This window comes from Sceloporus undulatus, chromosome 11 (assembly GCF_019175285.1).
Source record: "Sceloporus undulatus isolate JIND9_A2432 ecotype Alabama chromosome 11, SceUnd_v1.1, whole genome shotgun sequence".
NCBI lineage: Eukaryota > Metazoa > Chordata > Lepidosauria > Squamata > Phrynosomatidae > Sceloporus > Sceloporus undulatus.
In genome coordinates, this window is record NC_056532.1 from 5,962,683 (window position 1) to 5,982,606 (window position 19,924).

The 19,924-nt window shown below is 47.7% G+C and overlaps 3 protein-coding genes across 6 annotated transcripts; 2 read left to right on the top strand and 1 right to left on the bottom strand.

Annotated features, from left to right (window-relative positions):
* The first annotated feature begins 1,515 nt into the window (after nucleotides 1-1,515).
* On the top strand, nucleotides 1,516-7,548 carry RAB34 (RAB34, member RAS oncogene family). 3 transcript variants are annotated; one of them, XM_042442865.1, is made up of 11 exons: nucleotides 1,516-1,613; nucleotides 2,948-3,053; nucleotides 3,362-3,453; nucleotides 3,746-3,811; nucleotides 4,226-4,327; nucleotides 4,462-4,526; nucleotides 5,059-5,110; nucleotides 5,523-5,604; nucleotides 5,711-5,801; nucleotides 6,061-6,168; nucleotides 6,618-7,548. In XM_042442865.1, the coding sequence occupies exons 2-11, from the start codon at nucleotides 2,997-2,999 to the stop codon at nucleotides 6,683-6,685; spliced, it is 783 nt and encodes a 260-aa protein (XP_042298799.1). In that variant the 5' UTR covers nucleotides 1,516-1,613; nucleotides 2,948-2,996; the 3' UTR covers nucleotides 6,686-7,548. The 3 variants fall into 3 exon arrangements, with proteins under 3 accessions (XP_042298799.1, XP_042298800.1, XP_042298801.1); XM_042442866.1 differs by lacking the exon at nucleotides 1,516-1,613 and adding an exon at nucleotides 2,131-2,255; XM_042442867.1 differs by lacking the exon at nucleotides 1,516-1,613 and adding an exon at nucleotides 2,280-2,538.
* Nucleotides 7,549-7,651: 103 nt separating this feature from the next.
* LOC121916786 (adenine phosphoribosyltransferase-like) lies at nucleotides 7,652-12,739 on the bottom strand. 2 transcript variants are annotated; one of them, XM_042442243.1, is made up of 6 exons: nucleotides 12,681-12,739; nucleotides 10,226-10,414; nucleotides 9,738-9,831; nucleotides 9,029-9,175; nucleotides 8,503-8,598; nucleotides 7,652-8,304 (listed from the first exon to the last, which is right to left on the bottom strand). In XM_042442243.1, exons 2-6 carry the CDS (start codon nucleotides 10,352-10,354, stop codon nucleotides 8,147-8,149), a joined length of 624 nt encoding a protein of 207 aa, XP_042298177.1. In that variant the 5' UTR covers nucleotides 10,355-10,414; nucleotides 12,681-12,739; the 3' UTR covers nucleotides 7,652-8,146. The 2 variants fall into 2 exon arrangements, with proteins under 2 accessions (XP_042298177.1, XP_042298176.1); XM_042442242.1 differs by lacking the exon at nucleotides 12,681-12,739 and adding an exon at nucleotides 11,487-11,770.
* Nucleotides 12,740-16,722: 3,983 nt separating this feature from the next.
* On the top strand, nucleotides 16,723-19,589 carry PROCA1 (protein interacting with cyclin A1). Its single transcript, XM_042442216.1, has 4 exons — nucleotides 16,723-17,188; nucleotides 18,204-18,336; nucleotides 18,596-18,730; nucleotides 18,900-19,589. The coding sequence occupies exons 1-4, from the start codon at nucleotides 16,747-16,749 to the stop codon at nucleotides 19,516-19,518; spliced, it is 1,329 nt and encodes a 442-aa protein (XP_042298150.1). The 5' UTR covers nucleotides 16,723-16,746; the 3' UTR covers nucleotides 19,519-19,589.
* The last annotated feature ends 335 nt before the right edge of the window (nucleotides 19,590-19,924 follow it).

Sequence of the window (19,924 nt, forward strand, 5' to 3'; positions counted from 1 at the left end):
CGCGCTCGGCGCCCTCTTTCGCGGCGCATTGTGGGAGTTGTGGTTTTTTGAGTGGGCTTTCCCTTTCTCAACCAGGCCTCACTACTATTGAAACTATAATGTAGTTTGACACCGTTTTAAATGAGGTGGGATCCTGGGTTCTGTAGCCTTAAACAAGGTCCTTGGCCTCCTCTTGTATCAAACCACAAAGAGGGCCTCACAAAACTGCAAATCCCAGGATTGCAAAGTGGTGTCAAAGTGGGTTATTTCTGCAGTGTGGAGACCAGGGTTCGAATCCAGCCTCGACCATGAAGAAAGTCAATGGACAAGTTACACTCTCTCAGCCTCAGAGGAGGGCCTTTTGAAGGAATCCTGCCAAGGAAGCCCATGATGGCTTTGATTTAGGGCCACCGCAAACTGGAAACGCCTTGAAGGCACTGTATGACAACAATCAGCACCTTTCTTTGTCCCACTTTCCTTCTAATGCAACTGCCCTGAGTCCAGACTAAAGGAGGCCCATGGGATGAGTGGCATTTCCCCAAGTGTCGCCCTCCTCTTCTCCCTGATGATGGGATGAATGGGCCTCTTATATATCTGTTTATCTATCTAGGGAAACATTTGCTTCCTGCCTGGGATCATGGGATCTCAGGGCTGCGCACAACCAATTTAAAACCGAGACAAAGATAATAAACCAATTTAAGGAGGGTACAAAGCCAACTGAGGCCCCATTGAGAAGGAGAACCGAGGTCAGGGCAAGAAACATAGCAAGAAAGCCCGGTTTATGTTAAAGACTAGAGTTCCTGCATGGCTGGTGAGCTGGACTAGATGGATGACCCTTGGGCCAAGATGGCTCTATCCTCCAGAATCCTAGGATTCCTAGTTTGGAGGTATGGGTCACCCACCAAAAGCCCTACAAATCCCAGGAGCCAGGGTAGCCCAAGAGGGGGCAGAGCTGCTCTGTTTCTGCCATGCATCCATCCATGCTGGGTCCCTTTGCAAGGAGGCCTTAACACATGTGTCTGTGCGTGGGACCTGAAGAGGGTGCAAAGGGGGCCTCTGAGCATGTGCAAAGTGAGGCTGCATACACACCAACCCAAGTGGCTAGTCCTCTGTGATAAACCAAGAGACAGCACTTGCCCCATACTAGGGAAACCCTCCTTGCACAGAGAGAGTCGGAGTGTACTCACCCATAGGGAAACATGGCACACTTGCCCAGTGTCTCCCTATGGACAAGAATGCTGCCATGGTTCTCTATGGGAAACACTGAATACAGTACTTGCTCACTGTTTCCCTATGGGCAAGGATGCTGCTATGGGAAACATGGCAGACTTGCCCAGTGTCTCCCTATGGAGCAGTGGGCAAGTGCTGTGTGGTTTGTTTCAGTCTGTCCCCTGCTGCGTGGGCTCTTGGAGAGGAGCTCCCAGTTCCAAGCTGGCTGGGGCCTGGACGGTGGTTGGATGGGAGTCCGAGGGGGGCGATGGGGGGAGAAAGGGGGCGTCCTCTTCCCCTCTTCCCTCCCCTCCAGAAGGAGAGCCTGACTGAGTCACTAATTGGGAGCAGATGCCAAGGCAGCCTCGCCTCTCTCTCTCTGTCTGTCTGGTGGCTAAGGAGGAGCAGCAGCCAAGGGGCGGGAGGTAAGGTCCTTGGGGTCTTGTGGGGGCCGTTGCTTGGACGGCAAGGCCCAGCATCCCCCCTCTCCATCTCTCCCTGGGCTAGGACAGACCCCTGTTGCGCCCCCTGGAAAAGGGGCCTCTGAGGATGTGCAGAGAGCGAGGGAAGGGAGGAGCGAAGGCTTGGAGGAGGCAGGGAAGGGAAAGGAAAGGTAGGAAAGAGGAAGAAAAAGAGAAGAGAGGGAAGGAAAGAGGAAGAAAAAAAAAGTCAGGAATGGGAAGGAAGGAATGGGAAGAGGAAAGAAGAAAGGAAAAAGAGAAGGAAGGAAAGAGAAAGAAGGAACGGAAAGGAAAGAGAAGGAATGGGGGAAAAACAAGAAAGAAAAGAGAAAGGTAAGAGCAAATAAGAAAAGGAACGAGAGAGAAAAAGTAATGAAAGGAAAGAGAAGAGACAGGATGGAAAGAGGAAAGGAAAAAGAGCAAGAGAGGAGAAGAGGGTCTCCTTTCTTTCTTTCTCCTCCTGCTCTGGAATTTCCGGGGCTGGGGTTTCCCTCCTCCTCCTCCTCCTGCTCCTCTTCCACACTCCCTTCTTTCGGGAGCAGAGCGGGAGAGATAGAGAAAGAGGGGGCCCTGCAGATTCCCTTGAGGAAGGCTGGAGCTTGGAGGGTGAGTCGGGTCCCTTCCTCTGGCTTGGGATGGAGCCCTCTAGGGATCCCCCCTGAATCCATCCCCTCTTTGCCCTGGAAAGGGGGGGGGAGGGGAGCCTCCATCTTCCTAGCTCCAGCTTTTGGGGGAGGGACAACAGCTCCCAGCATCCCCCAGCACTCCTCAAAGCTTCTCCTCCCCCAAAAAGCAGCAGAGTAGGAGCCCCATCCTAAGTCACAAGGGAGGCATCCTCCCAAAGCCACTTTTGGAAAAGTTGGAAAAGCTTTGGAAAACTTTGGGGAAAGTGAGTGGTTTTTTTTATGGGGAGGGGGGCAGTAATACAATAACTCCCAGCATCCCCTGCCAGTTTGTGTAGTTCTTTTCCCAAGTTGGCTCTGTCCAGCAGAAGGAGGGAGGCATCCCTGGAGACCCTGCAGCATGGCCACTTTGGGCTCAGGTTGGCCTGATGCACAAAATCGGACATTGAGGGTTAAGCAGGACCCATCTGGGTTAGGATCTGGGTGGGAGGCCACCAGCTAGGCTTAGGGAAGGACAAGACTGCATCGTGGTTTGAGTATTGCATTCTGGAGACCAGGATCTTGGGCCATAAGTCACACTCTCTCAGCCCCAGAGAGAGAGTCAAGGGCTGGTTGGTGATGGAAAGACAGAGTTGCCTCCGGCAGTTCAAGGCTTTTGCCTGGCTTGGCTTCCAGGTGCAGAGAGCAGAGGATCCCAGGGACAAAGGGCCGGTCCTGAGTTCCGATGATGAACATCCTTGCTCCGGTGAGAAGGGACCGGGTCATTGCTGAACTGCCACAAGTAAGGGACCAAAGCACTAAACATTTCGTTTTTAGAATGCCTTTCATTCACTTTGGTGTGTTTCGCATCCGGTGTTTCCAAGAAATTGCAGCGCAGCTTTCCAAAAAGCCACCCAGTCCTACCCCTTTCTGCCATGCAGGAACTCTCAGCCAAGTTGCTCATGACGTTGTTTCCAGACTCTTTGGGAAGAGCAGACGTTGTTATCTGTGGGTTGAATTGGGGTTGTGGCAACATCCGCCAGGAGCCTTGGAAGGGTCTTCTGGGTGGAGGCTCCATCATCCACCACGGTTTCCCTCTTTCTTTCCTAGTGCTTCACCAAAGAGGCGGCCTTGCACTCCCGATCCTCTTTCCACCCCAAAGTGGCTGGCATGTGCCAAGCGCAGCGGACGGGGACCGTGGGGTGAGTTTGGGGGACAAAACAGGGGACCCAGAGGAGAGGGAGATGCACGCAAAGCCCCCCAAATCTGCCCCCAAAAGTAGAGGAGGAGGGCCGAGGAACGCAAGACAATTCGGGTGCAGATGTTGAACATGGAAGGGAGAGAAGGCAAGTCTGGTGGCAATGAATAGTGAATGGGGACCCTATGTTCCTCCTCTGCTTCTCCCCTTTGTCAATGGAGTCCTACCTGGCAGGGATGTTGTTTTCATCCCTGTGGCTTATTGGGTGTGTAAACCAATCCGTTTCTCCTCTGCAGGTTTAAAATTTCGAAGATCATTGTGGTGGGCGATCTCTCGGTGGGGAAGACTTGCTTGATCAATCGGTAACTTCGGAGTAACTCCAGAGGGTTGGCGCTTTCTAGTTGCTTCCAATGGTGGCTCCCATCGGCGGGGTGTTTTGGTGTCTTGAGTCTACGCCTGGCTTTAGTCCGAACTAGAAAGGCCCCTCCTATCAAAAGTAGACCCAACGAAAGTTCATGCTGACAGCTATTTTCTTGCCGGGATGTGCAGTTTTGAGAGACATGTAGCTCTCTCTTCACCTCCACTGTAGAAATAACGCAGCTGGGCACCACTTTAAAGCTGCCATAACTCCATCCTGCAGAAATCCTGGGATGTGTAGTTTTGGGGAGATGCGCCCTGGGAGTCAAGATCCCTTTGCAAAATGGTTTCCCAGATTAATACATGATTTAAAAAGATGATTTTTCTGCGCAGGAGCTTAATTTCCGTCCTCCTTCCAGGTTTTGCAAAGACACCTTTGACAAGAACTACAAAGCCACCATCGGAGTGGACTTTGAAATGGAGCGCTTTGAGGTGCTGGGGGTGCCCTTCAGCCTGCAGCTGTGAGTACCCAGGGCCCAGTCCACCGTCATGGTCTCCCTGCACTTGGACTGGGGGGCTCACCCAGATCTACCATTTCACATTATTATTATTATTATTATTATTATTAATCTCATTTCCCTTCTCTGCTGCTCAGCTGGGACACTGCTGGCCAGGAACGCTTCAAGTGCATCGCTTCCACCTATTATCGCGGAGCTCAAGGTGAGGGCAATAGTAGAGAAGGCGATTTGGGAGGCCAGAGTAAAATTTGTACCCGGTACCAATGCCAGTCCAGTTCCAGTTGCCCACAGAGGTGGTGGGGTGGCCTTCTCTGGATGTCTTCAGAAAGAGTCTAGGTCAGTGTTTCCTAAACTTTGGTCCTCCACGTGTTTTGGACTTCAACTCCCAGAAGCCCTAGCCATTTGGGCCAACCATCAAGAATTCTGGGAGCTGAAGTCCAAAACATCTGGAGGACCCAAATTTGAGAAACACTGGCCTAGATAGCTGCCAGTGATGTAGACTCGAGTCAGTTGACGCGGACTTAAGTCGGACTCAAGTCGCTTCACCTGACTTGAGGCTTGTGTAGTTTTAGGACTGACTTGCTGGTGGCATTCTCTCTGAGCAGCAGGCAAGCCCCGCACCCAGAGCTCAGGGTGCGTTTCTTGAGATGGGCCCTTAGACTTGAGGCTTGCCTTGAAAACATCTTGCAAGGACTTGAGAGTCGACTTCCACAAATCTCTCCCTGTCTCCGCAGCCATCATCATAGTTTTCGATGCAAGCGATGTGGCCTCGCTTGACCACGCCAGGTGAGTGGCCGGAGGAGGATGGGTATCCATTTGGAACCAGCTTAGGAGGCAAGTTTCGGCCATCCAGACCTTTGCTGGGACTGCAGTTCCCATCAGCTTCACCTGTCTGGTGTGGCTGAGGGTAAGGGAATCTGGGAACTGTAGTCCAAAACATCCCAAGGGCCAAAGGTTACTCCTTCACCCAACGCAAACAGCCTTCCAGTGAATGTCTGGCAGACAGCTGAGAAAGGCGACTTCTTGGACTATATATCATTCTGGGACTTGTAATCCAAGGAGTAGCTTTTCCCAGGCTGGCTGGGGCACTCTGGGACTTGTAGTCCAAGGAGCTGCCTTTCCCAGCTCTGACTTACTTTGTCCAGGATTGGTTTCTGATGCTGGTGACTTGACTATCTATTTGACCCTCTTTTCCCAGGCAGTGGCTGGCAGATGCCTTGAAGGAAAACGACCCTTCCAGCGTCATCCTCTTCTTAGTTGGGACCAAGAAGGACCTCTGCGTAAGTCACAGTGGGAGAGGTCTGGACTTCAGTTGCTCTTCTGGGCCTCTTTTCGCCACAGTAGTGCCCCTCTTCTTCCTAATACTTCCTTCTCCCTTCTTGCCAGTCTCCTGCCCAGTACACCCTTATAGAGCGGGACGCCCTCAAGGTGGCCAAAGAGATGGAGGCTGAATTCTGGTCCGTCTCATCGCTCACAGGTAAGCCCCCAGTCTTCCTACGTCCATTGAAAGAAAGCCGTCGTCAGAACCAGGAGGACTGGAAACCATAATTCATCTGGCAACGGTCATCCAGTGGACATTTTCAGCGGTCAACCCTAAACTATGGAATGACCTGCAGGGAGAGATTTTCACCAGCCACCTGTAGACTGGAGGAATGAGGAGTCAGGAGACATGCGACAGCTAAAGAGGTCTCTGTGTATATAAATTATTATTCTCAATGTGCCCCTTTCCTTTCCAGGCGAAGGCGTCCGAGAGTTTTTCTTCCGTGTGGCAGCCTTGACTTTCGAAAGCAGCGTCATGGCGGAGCTGGAGAGGAGCAACGCACGGCGGATCGGGGAAATCGTCCGTAAGTTTGCGTGCTGAAGGAGGATCAATAGCGTGGCAGGGAGCAAGCCAAACCCATCGTTGTCATCGTTGTCGTTTGCCTTCGAGTTATTTCTGACTGACCCTAAGGCAAACCTGTCACCTTGTAATAATAATTTCTTTATATCCCACTGATCTGTTTGCTCAGTATCTTCCGACAAGATCCAGAACCCTCTTTTCCGATGCCAGGCGGTTGTTTGCATCCATTGTGCCACTTGGTGCATCCATTGCCAACGTAGTTCAGATCCGAAGTAGGTGCCCAGCCATGTGGGCATGAGGACTAGAAAACAGTCATTTTATAAAGCCACCAAATAGAGAGATTTTCAGGCTGCTGGAAGGGATTTGCCCCCCCTGCAGTATTCACTCATGGCAGTACTTTTAGGGGGGAATGGTGTTGTTTGGGGTGACGGTGGCTTGTCTTCCCTCTTCCAGGGATCCACAGCAACGAGCGGGATTTGTATCTGACGGAGAAACGGCGGAAGTCCAATTGCTGCCAGTGAGGAAGGGCACCCCCGGGTAGCGCACCAGCTTTGCCCGCTTGTACATTTTGCACTGAACTTGTATTTTCCATACCAAAGGATAGATGCACCATTGCACATGTCTGCGCTCGACTGCTGTTGGAACAGGACCGTTGCCCAAATGCAAGAAGGAAAGCCGTGCTGCGTTTTCCTCCACCTTCCGAAGACATGGAGCATCCCTTCCTTCGCAGCCAGAGAATAAGGATTTCTACTCAAGCTTTGGTTCAGAGGTTTGTTTTGGTTCAGATACAGAGACCTCAGAACTGGTTTTAAGGTGCAGTGGTGGTCTTCTACACTGCCCAAATATGACAAGCCCTAGAGCATTGAATCGTGACAGTTAAAGCAATGTCAAACTGCACTAATTCTTGAATGCAGACGTGCCTTTGGCACTTGATTATTTAGGATGTGTCCACACTGCAGAAACAAACTATTTTGGGAACCAGGTTTTAAAGCAGCCAAAATGTCATTTCCCCTTCAGTCTCTCAATCTTTAGCATTGCAGAGAGCGAGATGCTGGTTTCGTTCGCACACAGAAACCGTCTTCCGTTTGCAAATGTGGGTTTGCACATTCGCAAATCTGCCCGTGGGTTGCGCCCTGAAAGCTTGCGTCGTATATTCTGCGTGTGCCCCCATAAAGGCATTACTGTTTTGTGGATATTTTAACACTCTTGCCTGACAAAAGTGGAGCTCCCAAAGCTTGCATTATATATTTTGTGCATTTTGGTTGGCCCTATATAGATAGACATCACTCTTTGGTGGATTTTGGATGCTGCTGTACTTTGCATTCGGTGAGTTTTGGAATAAAGAGTTTGCTGAAGTGTGTTGACCAGTTCATCTTTTTGCAGACCTTCTCCCTATTCTTTCCAGGTTATTTCTGCCTCTGGTACCAAATTTTCACACCATTAAAACAACCAAACGAACCCTCCAAAAAAGTGGTTTCCTTTTAATGTGTAGGATGACATTAATATAGGACTCGGAAAACTAAGTAGCAAAATACAGCTCAGAGGTTATGGCTACTAGCTTAAATTAATAAGTATTTCTTTTGGAAAAGGTCTCTTTTACAGCAAGTTGTTTGGGTTGAACTTAAATGTTCATGGAGGGAATTTGTTTCTGGATGCTTTCTTGCATATAGAACAAAGTGATTAAAAAGGAGCAAACGGCGCTGAATGCTGCCAATGAACTTGCTAAAGTTACATATTTAAAACCCAAACAGCCATGGTCGTTCCAGCAAGAGGGTTACAATACATGTTTGTGTGTATAGGTTATATTAAACCATGGTTTAAACCAGGTTAGTTTAAACCGACCTGGTTTTAACCAGACAACCCTGAGCCAGACCAACATGGCTATCTGTTTTTGAACTGTTCTGATTTTGGTATCTTAGTAGACAAACGGCAAGTCAGGACATTTTCCCCTCACCCCAGCTATGAAGCGTGCCGAGTTCGAGTTACTCCAAGCCTTGTTCGGAGTCGCCATTTTCAATGGAGTCCAGCTGATGAGCGTTGAATTGGGGCATCCGCTCTGGCGGGACGCAGTGGCTCCATTTGTAGTTGTCTTTCAACCACTGTCCTCCTTCGCTGTCTTCAATGCAGATGGCAGCGATGCCTAGTGGGATGGGAAAAGGCAGGTAAGCCTCCAAGGTTGCATGCACACTCCAGAATTAATGCAGTCTGACACCACTTTAACAAGAGAGACAGCCACAAGCTACAAATTGTTATGCATCCCTAGAGCAGCGGTTCCCAACCTGTGCTCCATGGAGAACTTAGGGCTCCGCGAATCAAAAGGGTTGGGAGCCCAACTTACCTGCGACTATCCCTCCTTGTTGCTCCACCAGTTGGATGGCGGCCTGCATGGTTCCTCCAGTTTCCACCCACTGGTCCACCAGTAAGACCCGAAGGCCTGGCATGGAGTTGGGAAAGGTTAGAAACAAAAGGGAAGAAAATGGAAAGGATGGAAAGAAAACCAAGGAGTGTGTTCCCATTCCCAATCTCCTACCATCAACAACAGGAAGATTTGGGGGAAAGTGCTTTTTTATGTTTGGGGACTACAGCTCCCAGAATCCCCCAGCCAGCGCATCTGGAACTATAGCCCAAAAGGCACTGCTTTTGGGTCTTTTAAGAGGGAATCCTCATGCAAAGATGTGGCTTTTACAAAGGAAAAGAAGGTGTGTAATTTGGGCTGAGAGTTCAGGATGGAAGGATCAGCTCTTCCACTTTGGACTCAAACCCGGAGCTGATCCAGCACAAGATGAGGGGAAAAAAGGGAATTCTTAGTTTCCTTCTTAGGGTTTTATATCCAGGAAGAAAGGGGGATGATGGGATAGACTCACCCGGTGAGATGGTGTCTGTCCGCATCTCCATCACCTTGTCCAGGCCGGAATAATCCCGGTAAGGCTGGGTGAGGGTCTCCACGCAAAGGTGGCCTGCTTTCCGGATGGCCACAAACCCCTTTTGCAGTGTGTTGGCAATGGCTGCACCTGGTGCGGAAATAACCATTGTCCCGTTTTTATCCAGCTCATGTTTTTCACTTTCGTAACAACCCTACGAGGTAGGTTCAGCAGACTGGCTTAAAAATCACTGTTGCACAAGAGTGGTTGGGCATTTGGGGACGTTGCCGCATGTTGTGCCGCAAAAGAGTATTCGTTTTGGGACACTGCGGTATGTTTTGGCGCAAGAAGGTCTGCATTTGGAGACACTGCAGTGTGTTTTGCTGCAAAAAATACCACAACATGCACACCTTTTTGCAGCAAAACATATCACAATACAGTATCCATGGCAGGACATAATATATATATATATATGTAGCTATAATAATAATAATAATAATAATAATAATAATAATAATAATACCAATGATGATGATGATGATACTAATAATTATTATTCTTACTGCAAGGTAGCCATTGTGGTGAGAAAGTGTTCAGCACACTGGACCAATAATTTAAACTTCACACTAAACCTCACAGTGGATTCACCATGCCACTTAGATAGGTGCTGGTTGGGGATGTTGGGAATTGTAGTCCCTCCCAAGAAACCGACCCAGGATGAAGCCCATGGCGTCGATTCCGGCAACCTGGTCAATGGTGTCGCTCTGGAAGGGCTGGATCAGGTCTTCCACGCAGTCATGCAAAGCCTGGGGAAAAGAGAAAGAAGGCCAATGAGGGATCGTAGCCTTTCACAGCATTTCGTTGATAGGGATATATCTCTGTGGATGTGGATGGATCCACAGATTTTGATCTCCGCAAGGCGCCAGGTGGTCCTGGAACCAAAGCCCAGGATCGACTATTGTATTGGGTGTTCCTTTCTTTCCTGGAAACTCTCTAGAGACTGGTTCGTGGACTGGTACTAACTAGCCCATGGGCCACTGCTTGGAGGAATGCTGACCTACCATAGAGGCTAAGGATGCACACAGCCAAGAAACCCAAAGGCAACCTTTAAAGATCTTCCCTGCAAATAGAGTGTGCCATGGCCTCCTCCTCTGCCTCTTGCCCGCATACACCTGTATGGCCCAGATGGCCCATCCTTACCTGGTGGTGGCAATAGAGGCGGGAGGGGTCCAGCCAGGCATATTTGGGGCCCTTGACGTTGGGGGCCATCAGCGTCAGGTACCAGCCTGGCTCTCGAGAGTCAGGGACCCACGTCAAGTCCATTGGCATCGTGGCGGCAGCAAAGAGAAGCGCACGCCCTTAAACTTCAAGGTGAGATAGATGCAATAGCTGCAAAGGAAGCAGAACTTGTACACTTTATTTTAGGAAGTCAAACAAAACAAAGTAACTCATTACATTTTTTAAAAGTTAGAGTTTAACTAGTACTAGCTTAACTAGTACTCTCTCCCCATGCAATGTTACTCCGGGATTATAGTGTGTTGCCGTAGTTTTGTGTCTTCAAGTTGTTTCCAACTTCTAAGGTAAACCTATCCTGCCAGATTTGCTCAGATTGGGTTTGCCTTTGCCAAAGAGAGAGGCTGAGAGAGTGTGACTTGGACAAGTTCCATAAAAAAGGATTTCCCCCAAGTTCTGTTCCGGAGCAAAGGAGTACAAGCAAATCCATCCTCCCCTCTTTTGTCATTTTTAACCAAACCTGCATTTCCCCCCAATATGGAGCAGGTAGACTTCTCTTGCAAACTCCATGGGGAAGTTCATTTTTTAACCAGACCTGCCATTTTTCAAGTGTGAAAAGGGTAGACTTCTCTTGCACACCTGATGTGGAAATAGCCCCTCCTTAGATATGCATTTTCTGCCACGTTTCCATGCTTTCTGCCTCTAGGACTCTTTCCTAGAAAGAGCTGGGAAAACTAAAACTCTCCTGCTAGCTGGGGAGGGGATTCTGGAAGCCGTAGTCCAAGTAAACTAATCCCCCCAAGTGGCAGGACTTCCAGAGACGCTTCCCATCCTGTTCCATAAGCCATCAGCATTGGGATCAATTTACGGGGCGGGAGCCGCCCGCCCAAAAGGTTAATCTTGGCTCAGAGGTCTAGATGTCATTCCTATTTTGGAATAAACCTGTGCGTAAAGGTTCCTGACCGTTTGCAAGCCTGCTGGGTTTGGCATTCTTCATCAGCTTCCAGGCACTTGAACCATCTCCAAAACCCCTGCTAGTTTGGGGCTGTTTAAAAGGCTCTTAAAGCAAGGAATGGGAGATAAAGCAACCCTGCGCATTGCAAAAGTCAGCACCCCGTGCATTGCAGAAATTGCCACTGTCCATTGCAAGAATAACCATCCCCTTGCTTTTTTTGGAGACACCTGGCCACTCTCTGGCACTCCTTTCCCCATGCGCCGTGTCCGGTACCTGGACTCAAAGGAAGAATTGGACGTCTGGACTCCGGACAGGCCAAAGCACCCCTTCCCCAGGCCTCTTCTAAGACGCAGCCTGCAAGCGGACTTTGGAACGGCCGAAGGGCCAGCCGAGCCAAGTGAGAGGGATGGTTTCTTGGCCACGGATCTGAACAGCTGGGGCGGTCTATCCTTTCTCTGGAGGAGGCCCAAAGCCAGTCCTTTGGTGGCTGAAAGGGAAGCTATTCACAATTCATTCCCCAAAGGGAGAAAGACAGAGGATAAATCAGCTGAGGGCTGCTTGCGCATCATGTGAAAACCTCAAAAGGGCCTCTCTATATGTGTGTGTGTATACACATATATACTTGTCTTTCCATATTCGCTAGGGTTAGGAGCACAAGGCCCCTGTGAATATGGAAATGCCGCAAATAACAAAAACACCATGTTTTAACCTGAGAGGACACCTCTCTAGGAATCTCTAGGTCCTCCAGGGCAACTCTGTGGTCAACGTCCAACAAAGACACTGACCATAGAACTGCGCTGGAGGAGCTACAAAGGCCTAGTAGAGTGTCCTTTCTGAGAATCTCTAGGTCTTTCAGTGCCACTTTTAGTTTAAATTCATCATTGAGTTGCACTGGAGGAGCTACAAACGCCCAGTAGAGTATTCTCTCTAGGAATCTCTAGGTCTTTCAGTGCGACGTTTAGTTAAGGTTGACCATAGAGTTGCACTGGAGGAGCTACAAAGGCCTAGAAGCGTATCCTCTCTAGGAATCTCTAGGTCTTTTGGTGCAACTTTTAGTGAAAGTTGACCATAGAGTTGCACTGGAGGACCCAGATATTCCTAAAGAGAACATATTAATCAAATCCATGCATAATCAAAGCTGCAAATATGGAGGGATGAGTGTGTGTATGTGTATATATATAATACACACGCTTAAGTACATACATGTTTGTATTTTATGAACTGCAGTTGGCCTGGCATTAGAGATGCAGGACTCCCATGAAAGTGGAAAAACTACAAATACAAAAACCACTACATCTCTCTATGAATTCCTATGGCACAACTCTATGGCCAACGTCTGCCAGAGGTTGACCACAGAATTGCACTAGAAGACCCACAAATGCCAAATCTATAGATGGGAGTTGCTGTGTGTCTGTTTCTCTTTGTGTGTCTGTGTGAAGCCTTGTCCTTCATGCTGCAAGGCCTTGCCTTATTATCTTCACTGCGTTGGTGGCAGATCATTCGAAAGAAGGAAGGAACAGCCATTCCTGTAAAACACAAACAAATAAGGTTATAATCCACTGAGTCAAGAGCTGTCCTTTCACCCTTTTTGGATTAGGATTTCTGTCAGCCTCACAAAGATATACACACATTTCTTCCTATTCCCACAAACTCAGCTTTGGAAGGTGTCTAGTCTCTTCTCTGTGAAACATATTGTCTAAGAAAACAACATTTTAAAAAATACATTTTCCTCATTTTTTACTAAGTTTCCTGCAGTTTCCATCCTCACTTTAGCATTGTTTTCTGTTGCTCTCCTTTATTCTCTCTTCCTTTCTTGTTTTCCTTCAAAGAACTTCAGGTTTCGTTCTGCCTCAAGCCCTGCGTTGGGAGAAAAGTAGAGTTTTAAAATGAATAAACACAAACAAATTAACAAAAGAGACATTTCATTTCTTCGTTCGTTTGTTCGTTCATTCCTTCATTCGTTCTTTCCTTCCCACTCATTTTTGCTTTCCTCACAAAGCTACTAAATAAAGATGTATTATTGCCTAAACAAGCGCAATAAAACTACCTTCCCCTCACATTATTATTATTATTAATATTATTATTATTAAGCTTTTAGGCTCCTTCCTTTCATTCCTGTCTTCTCCAGTCTTTCTTTCCACCCAAAGTCCTCTCTTGAGGTAAAAAGCAAATAATAAACTCAATAAACTCGCAACAAAAAAGGGCCACATTTGTCTTATTTCTTCATTCCCTTTCCCTTCCTCTCCCTCAGTTTCCTTTCCTCAGCTGCTTATTTCTGTCAGGAACTTCTCAAGGGCTGAGGGAAAAAGGCGGGAAAATGGCTCCTGTCCAAATTTACCTCAGAAACTGGCTCCCTTTGGTGCAAAGCATGAGGTAAAAAAATAAGGATGGTGGCAATAATGATTCCCAAAGGACAGCTCTAATTAAAAATCTAATTAAAAATAAAAGTCTGATTAAAAAACAAACAAACAATTAAATTAAAAATAAATAAATAATTAAACAAAAATAAAACAAATAAAGGTCTAATTAAAATAAATAATTAAATTAAATTAAAAATTAAAATTAATAATTAAATAAAATAAAAATAAAAGTCTAATTAAAAATAAATAATTAAATTAAATTTAAAAATTAATAATTAAATAAAATAAAAATAAAATAAATAAAAGTCTAATTAAAATTAAATTAAATTTAAAAACAAATAATTAAATAAAAACAAAACAAAAGTCTAATTAAAAATAAATAATTAAATTAAAATTTTAAACATAAACAAATTAAATAACAAAATTAATAAATTAAATCTAAATAAACTAATTAAAAATTAATAAATCTAAAAATAATTAAATAAAAATTAAAACACATAAAGGTCTAATTAATAATAAATAATTAATAAAATAAATAAAAGTCTAATTAAAAATAATAATTGTAAGCCTCTCTGATAGCCTTTAGGGCTGAAGGGCGGGGTATAAGTATTCTAATAATAATATATCTCTTCTCATCCTTAGCAGTAAACAGGAGAATAGTATTGTATTATCATCATCATCATCATCATCTAGGGCAGCTGAAGTCCAAAATCCCTTAAAAGGCACACTTTGGGTACCACTGATCTAGCGCACTGCACTTTAACAAGGACGCAGATACATTACAGAGTTTAATAAGCACATACCACACACATACTTTGCAAATCTATGTAAGCAATTATACTTTGGTAATCGCACTTTTCAGAACCTTCCAATGCACTTCTATGTACCAAAAGCATGCAGTTGAAAGGATTGAAAGAAATGTACAAATGCAAGGAATAATATAAAACATGGACGCCTGGGGGTGCTATTGGGTTTCCCCTTGCGTTTTGTGATGCCAAGAAGGGTTTCACAGTCTGCAAGGTAGACCCGTGAACACTCAAAATTTAAGGATGGGAACATACGGCACACATACAGTATTGTTGTTTGTATGCCATCAAGAGTGGGGAAAGTCTACCTGGCAGGGTTGTTGTGGGAATAAAGCACGAAACTATATTATTCTATCCTTTAACACGATGATCATGATAACCAATGAGCGCAATCCCCTTCTGTGTAAAACGGTTGCGCAACCGTTTTATGCAAGAAAGCGAACAAACTCTGGTTCCGGTAATTTTAAAAATGGCTTTTCCTCCCAAGAAAGAACATCTCCGCCTGGAGAGATAAGACGGCCAAGGTCTCCCAGACGGCAGGAAGCTTCTCCCGGATCCGACTGTCCTTCCAGGAGATAAACCAGTGTCTCCTCCTTGGCCCCATGTTCCATAACATCCGTGCCAGGACTGGGCCAAACTGGGACACCAGTTACGGCACTGGTGGGGCTTCTTCCTGAACTCCGAGTCCCAAGCGGAACAGATGGAAATAACATTTTTCTTCCAAAGAAAAAGCCAGTGTGGCGCAATGGTTTTGAGCATTGGATTATGACTCTGAAATCCAGGGTTCGAATCCTGACTTGGCCATGGAGGCCCACTGTGTCACCTTGGCCAAGCCACACTCTCTCAGCAAACCCTGAAACGTGCCAAGAAAAGCCCATTATAGGGTGGCCACAAGTCGGAAAATGGCCTGAAGGCGCGCAACAACAACCAGGGCATGCGCTGGTGGGCCCAGGGGAAATAATGCAGTTCGACGCCTCTGTAGTGCCAACCGATGCAATCCTATGAGTTGTAGTTTAGAGATACTTAGCCTAGCTTTTGTGCCACAATGAACTGCAAATGCTAGGAATCTGTAAGATGGTGCCATGGCATCAGGGGATGCCAAACTAGCATTATTTCTATGGTATAGATGCGCCCAAAGCTTGGAAAGATTGGCTTGTAGGCCCAGGTCTGTATCACCCACCAAGCCATGGACAGAACTTGTTTTATGACTGCCAGGTCAAAGGGCAAGGTGAGATGGCAACCTGAGGGATGGCGCAACACAAGACAGTTTTCACTCTGGCAACACAGCCTGGAAAATGTCTGGAGAATAATCCGCTTCTCCTTCTCCTCCCCAAAGCCGAAAAACCCTTGCAAAGCAATGCTCTGAGTGCGCAGGCCTTGGAAGGCTTCCCGCTTTGGGGCACGGATGGGGTCACCGCGTTGACCCCTGGAGTGGCACTGCTCTGGTGGGAGACGCGGGCACAAAGAGCATGGCGAGGGGGGCACAGCCGTGCCGAACGGGGGAAAATCCCCGCCATGCGATGGGTCCTGGCCACATCACCCCATCTCCGTTGCCAGGGCAATGGGCCTCGGCCCACCCTCTTGGACGCCGGTCATGAATTCAAAACTGCACAATAATGCGCACTGGAAGAGGAGGCGGTGGCGCTGGATGGGGGCTGGAGAGGTAACTTTGGGTCAGCCAAGGAAGAAAAGGCGCTTAGGAGCTAAGAATGCTTCCCTCTCCAAGGATTCGAGTGGAGGTTTGGGGAGAAAATCCCCCAAAGGCTCCCTACCCAGAGGCCTTGCACCCCAAGGATGCCAGGGGTGCCCCTTTCCTCAAGGAAAATGGGGTCTCTTGAGCAAAGGGTTTTTTTGTATGTATGGAAAGCTTCCATAGGTTTTCCAAGTGTCATTATGCACCTGACAGCCGTCAGTGCAAAGCACATACTTAGCTCTGTTGCATCTTTTGCAGGGAATATCTTTGGCAAAGAACATATTGCATGGTGTCTTTCAAATGTATGGTGTTGTATAATGTATAATGTACAATGTTGTAAGGAGAAGGGCAGCATAATAATAATAATAATAATAATAATAATAATAATAATATGCAGGGAATATCTTTCAGCCACCTGTCAGCGACAAAAACTCTGAAAAAAGAAAGGGGGGGAAGAGGCAACCCCCCCCCCCCCCCCCCAAAAAAAAAAAGAGAGAAAGAAGTTTCCCAGCTGAGTTTGGGTACCTCCCCCAAAGTACCCAAATCCTATGGGTTTCTTTTTTTTGGGGGGGGGGGTGTCTGTGTGGCCCCTCCTCCAAACCCTCCCCTCCTTTATAAGCCTCCTGAGCTGTCTGTGCGCCTTTGGTGCTGAAAGTGCGCACAGAGGAAGAAGGATGCTCTGCTGTGCCCAGGCTCCCTTCGGCATCCTTTGCCTGGCTGGGCTTTGCGTCCTCTTGGAGGCCGGAGGTCCTGGGTTCCTCTGCACCCTCCTTTGGGACCCCCAGGGACCCTCCTTCCAAACCTCCGATGGGGAGCAACTCCTGAGCGCAACCTGGGCACCCCTCCAAGGGCCATCTTTGCGCCAATGCCACCTCTCCAGCCACCCAGCCCAGGTGCGCGCCTTCCTGAGCCGGTGCCAAGCTGGAGGGGAGACCGAAGGGTCCCTGTCCCCCTTCCCCAGCCTAAAAGATGCCCAAGCGGCCTGCCTGGACGGGCTGGCATTGGCAGAGGATGCCCCTCCGGCGTGGCGCCACCGCCGAGCCAAGAGGGGCTTTACCTACCCAGGGACCTTCTGGTGTGGGGCTGGAAACATCGCCGGGAGCTATGAGGAGCTGGGTAAGGCCCTACTTTCTCCCCACAACAGCCCCGCCGGGTAGGACAGGGCGGCATGTCGCGTCCAAAGCCTCTCGGGGAGTTTTGGCTGCTCCCTATATTTTATTATTATAATGTTAATATGTAGTAATAGGTATTTTGTTAAATTGTTTTAGTAGAATGTATGCCTTAATGCAGGTTGTATTTTATAATATCATTTATTATTATTATTATTATTATTATTATTATTATTATTATTATTGATTTAGTGAATTTAATATGATGTTATAATGTTGATGTTGTACGTATGTATTTTATTATTGTTTTTATTGTAATGTTTTACTGTTTTAACCCACCTTGATCCATTGGAGACACGGGATGATGATGATGATGATGATGATGATGATGATGATGATGATGATAATAATAATAATATAATTATTATTTATTTAATTTTATTCTATTTTTTAACTGATTGTATGTACGGCGCTGTGTAAATTTATAGCGTTCTATAAATCAAGCTTAATAATAATAATAATAATAATAATAATAAGGGAAGGGGGACTTAGAGGACTAAGGGGGGATTCTCATATAAACCACAACTCTCAGTATCCCCCAGTCATCTAGCTTGACAACATTCCCTTTCATGGCGGGGAGAATAAAACTCCCAGAATCCTCCAGTCGCTTAGATGGGGCACCAACTGAGGATGCCAATGCCCATCAGGATGCTCTTGCTCGTGTCCTGTTGTTGTTGTTTGCTGTTGTGTAACTTTATTATGGGGTTATTTTTTTGAGGTTGAGAGTGTGTGACTTGCCCAAAGTGAGTTTCCATGGCTGAACAGAGTAGGACTTGCACCCTGGTCTCCAGAGTCGTAGTCAAATGCATCTCTGCAGTTCACTAACTCCTTAATGCCTGGGCAACATAGCTTGGTATGCTTGAAGGTAGACAGTGATAGAGGACTCCAGCCATTCTCTTTTGGGGGCACTACGACTCCCATCACCCCCTTCTTCACCTTCCTCCTCTCTAACTCTCGTCCAGGTGAGCACCGCGAGACGGACCGCTGTTGCCGGGAGCACGACCATTGCCAACACGTCATCCACCCCTTCACCTACAAGTATGGGTACCGAAATTTGCGCTGGCACACCATCAGCCACTGCGACTGCGACAACCGGTGAGGGAGGGCAGGCGGCAACCAACGCCATTTTCACTGCATTAAATAAAAATTAAACGCAAATTGCTAAATAAATACAGATAAATTGCAAAGTATTTACAACACTTAAAAACCCCTCCATCTTGGATGGTGTCCTCCTGCGTGGCAGAACGGGGTTGGACTGGGTGACTTTTGGGGTCTCTTCCAACAACGTGAAGGTATGCCAAACGCACTGTTTAAAATGTAAATGTTCAACTGCCTACCCTTTTGCCAATGCCAGGTTGAAAGCATGCCTGCGGGGGGTGAACGACACGGCCTCGCGGGTGGTGGGCCAAGCCTTCTTCAACGTCATCCAGGTGCCTTGCTTCCAGTTTACCTACAAGGAGCAGTGCATCGAGCCTTACCTCTACGTCTGGTGAGTCTGGGACAGAGGGAGAGCACTTAAAGTGGTGCCAAACTGCATTATTTCTACAGTGTAGACACACCCTTGGTATTGCATTTGGCAAGACTCTATATAGACTTTCTATACTCTCAACCTCCCCCCCTTTAACCAAATGTTTACTCCTCTGCTCCACTTTTATAAGGTGCAAGAATTACAGTACCGTGGCTGTCGCCGTGGTCCAAGAACCAGTGCTGTACGAATACGGCGGGGAAGTCATCGACGGTCCGGCTGCCCACCGGCCCTCAGTCACGACTCCAACTGTGGCCACGGCTGCTCCTGCGCATAAACCGGGCATGAAACCTGTTGCGGCGATCACCAAAGCTCCTGCCCTGCCAGGTAGGCCAGGCAGCCCTGGGAAGAAACACCGGCCTGGCAAAGGAAAGAAGCGGAAAGGGAAGAAGGGGAAGGGATTGAAGAAAAAGAAGATGGAGGACAAGGCCGGTGCGCTGCCTGTTCCTATCGGAGATGTGGCCACCGTTTCCCCAAAGCGGCTGGCGGCCCAAGATCTGGGGAAGACAAGTTTCCAAGGCCCAGATCTGGGTGAGGAGGATCCGTTCAACGCCATCCTTGGAGATGACCCGGGAGAAGGAGTTGGCCTGCGCTTCGACCCGAATGGAGCGTGGCTGGAAAGGAAAGAGGAGATTCCCCCAAATCCAGGGATTCCCTCCACCGCGGGGCCTTTGAGGAAGAAGTGGAAAGGCCGAAGGAGGACCTCAGCGACGAAGGAGCAGCCATCGCTGCTGCGTCCAACACCAAGCTGAAACTTGAGGGGTGAGGGGGGTCCCATGTTTTGGGGGGCGATCGGGTCTGTGTAATAAATGAGCAAAGCACACCAGGTCCAATGGGTTTCCTAAATCACAGTCCAACCCTTCTCGGCAGCCGCCGCAGAGGGATCTGGAAGGATTGATGTACCCTCTGACATTTTACAGAGCAAAAACTGGGACAGATGGAGTGTGGGCAAGATGGCAAAAGGTATTAATGAAGGAGAAAAGAGAGGCTGCAGCAGTTGTCCACTTCATGCCAAGGGCTACAAACAGGCATTTCTGTGCTGGGAGGGAGGGTGAAGACCCTACAGTCCTCCTGATGTTGTCCCAATATGCATTTGCAGTAAGCTAAAAATGTCAGCATTTAGAAATCCAGGCTCCCAAAGGGTCACAGAAAGTGAAC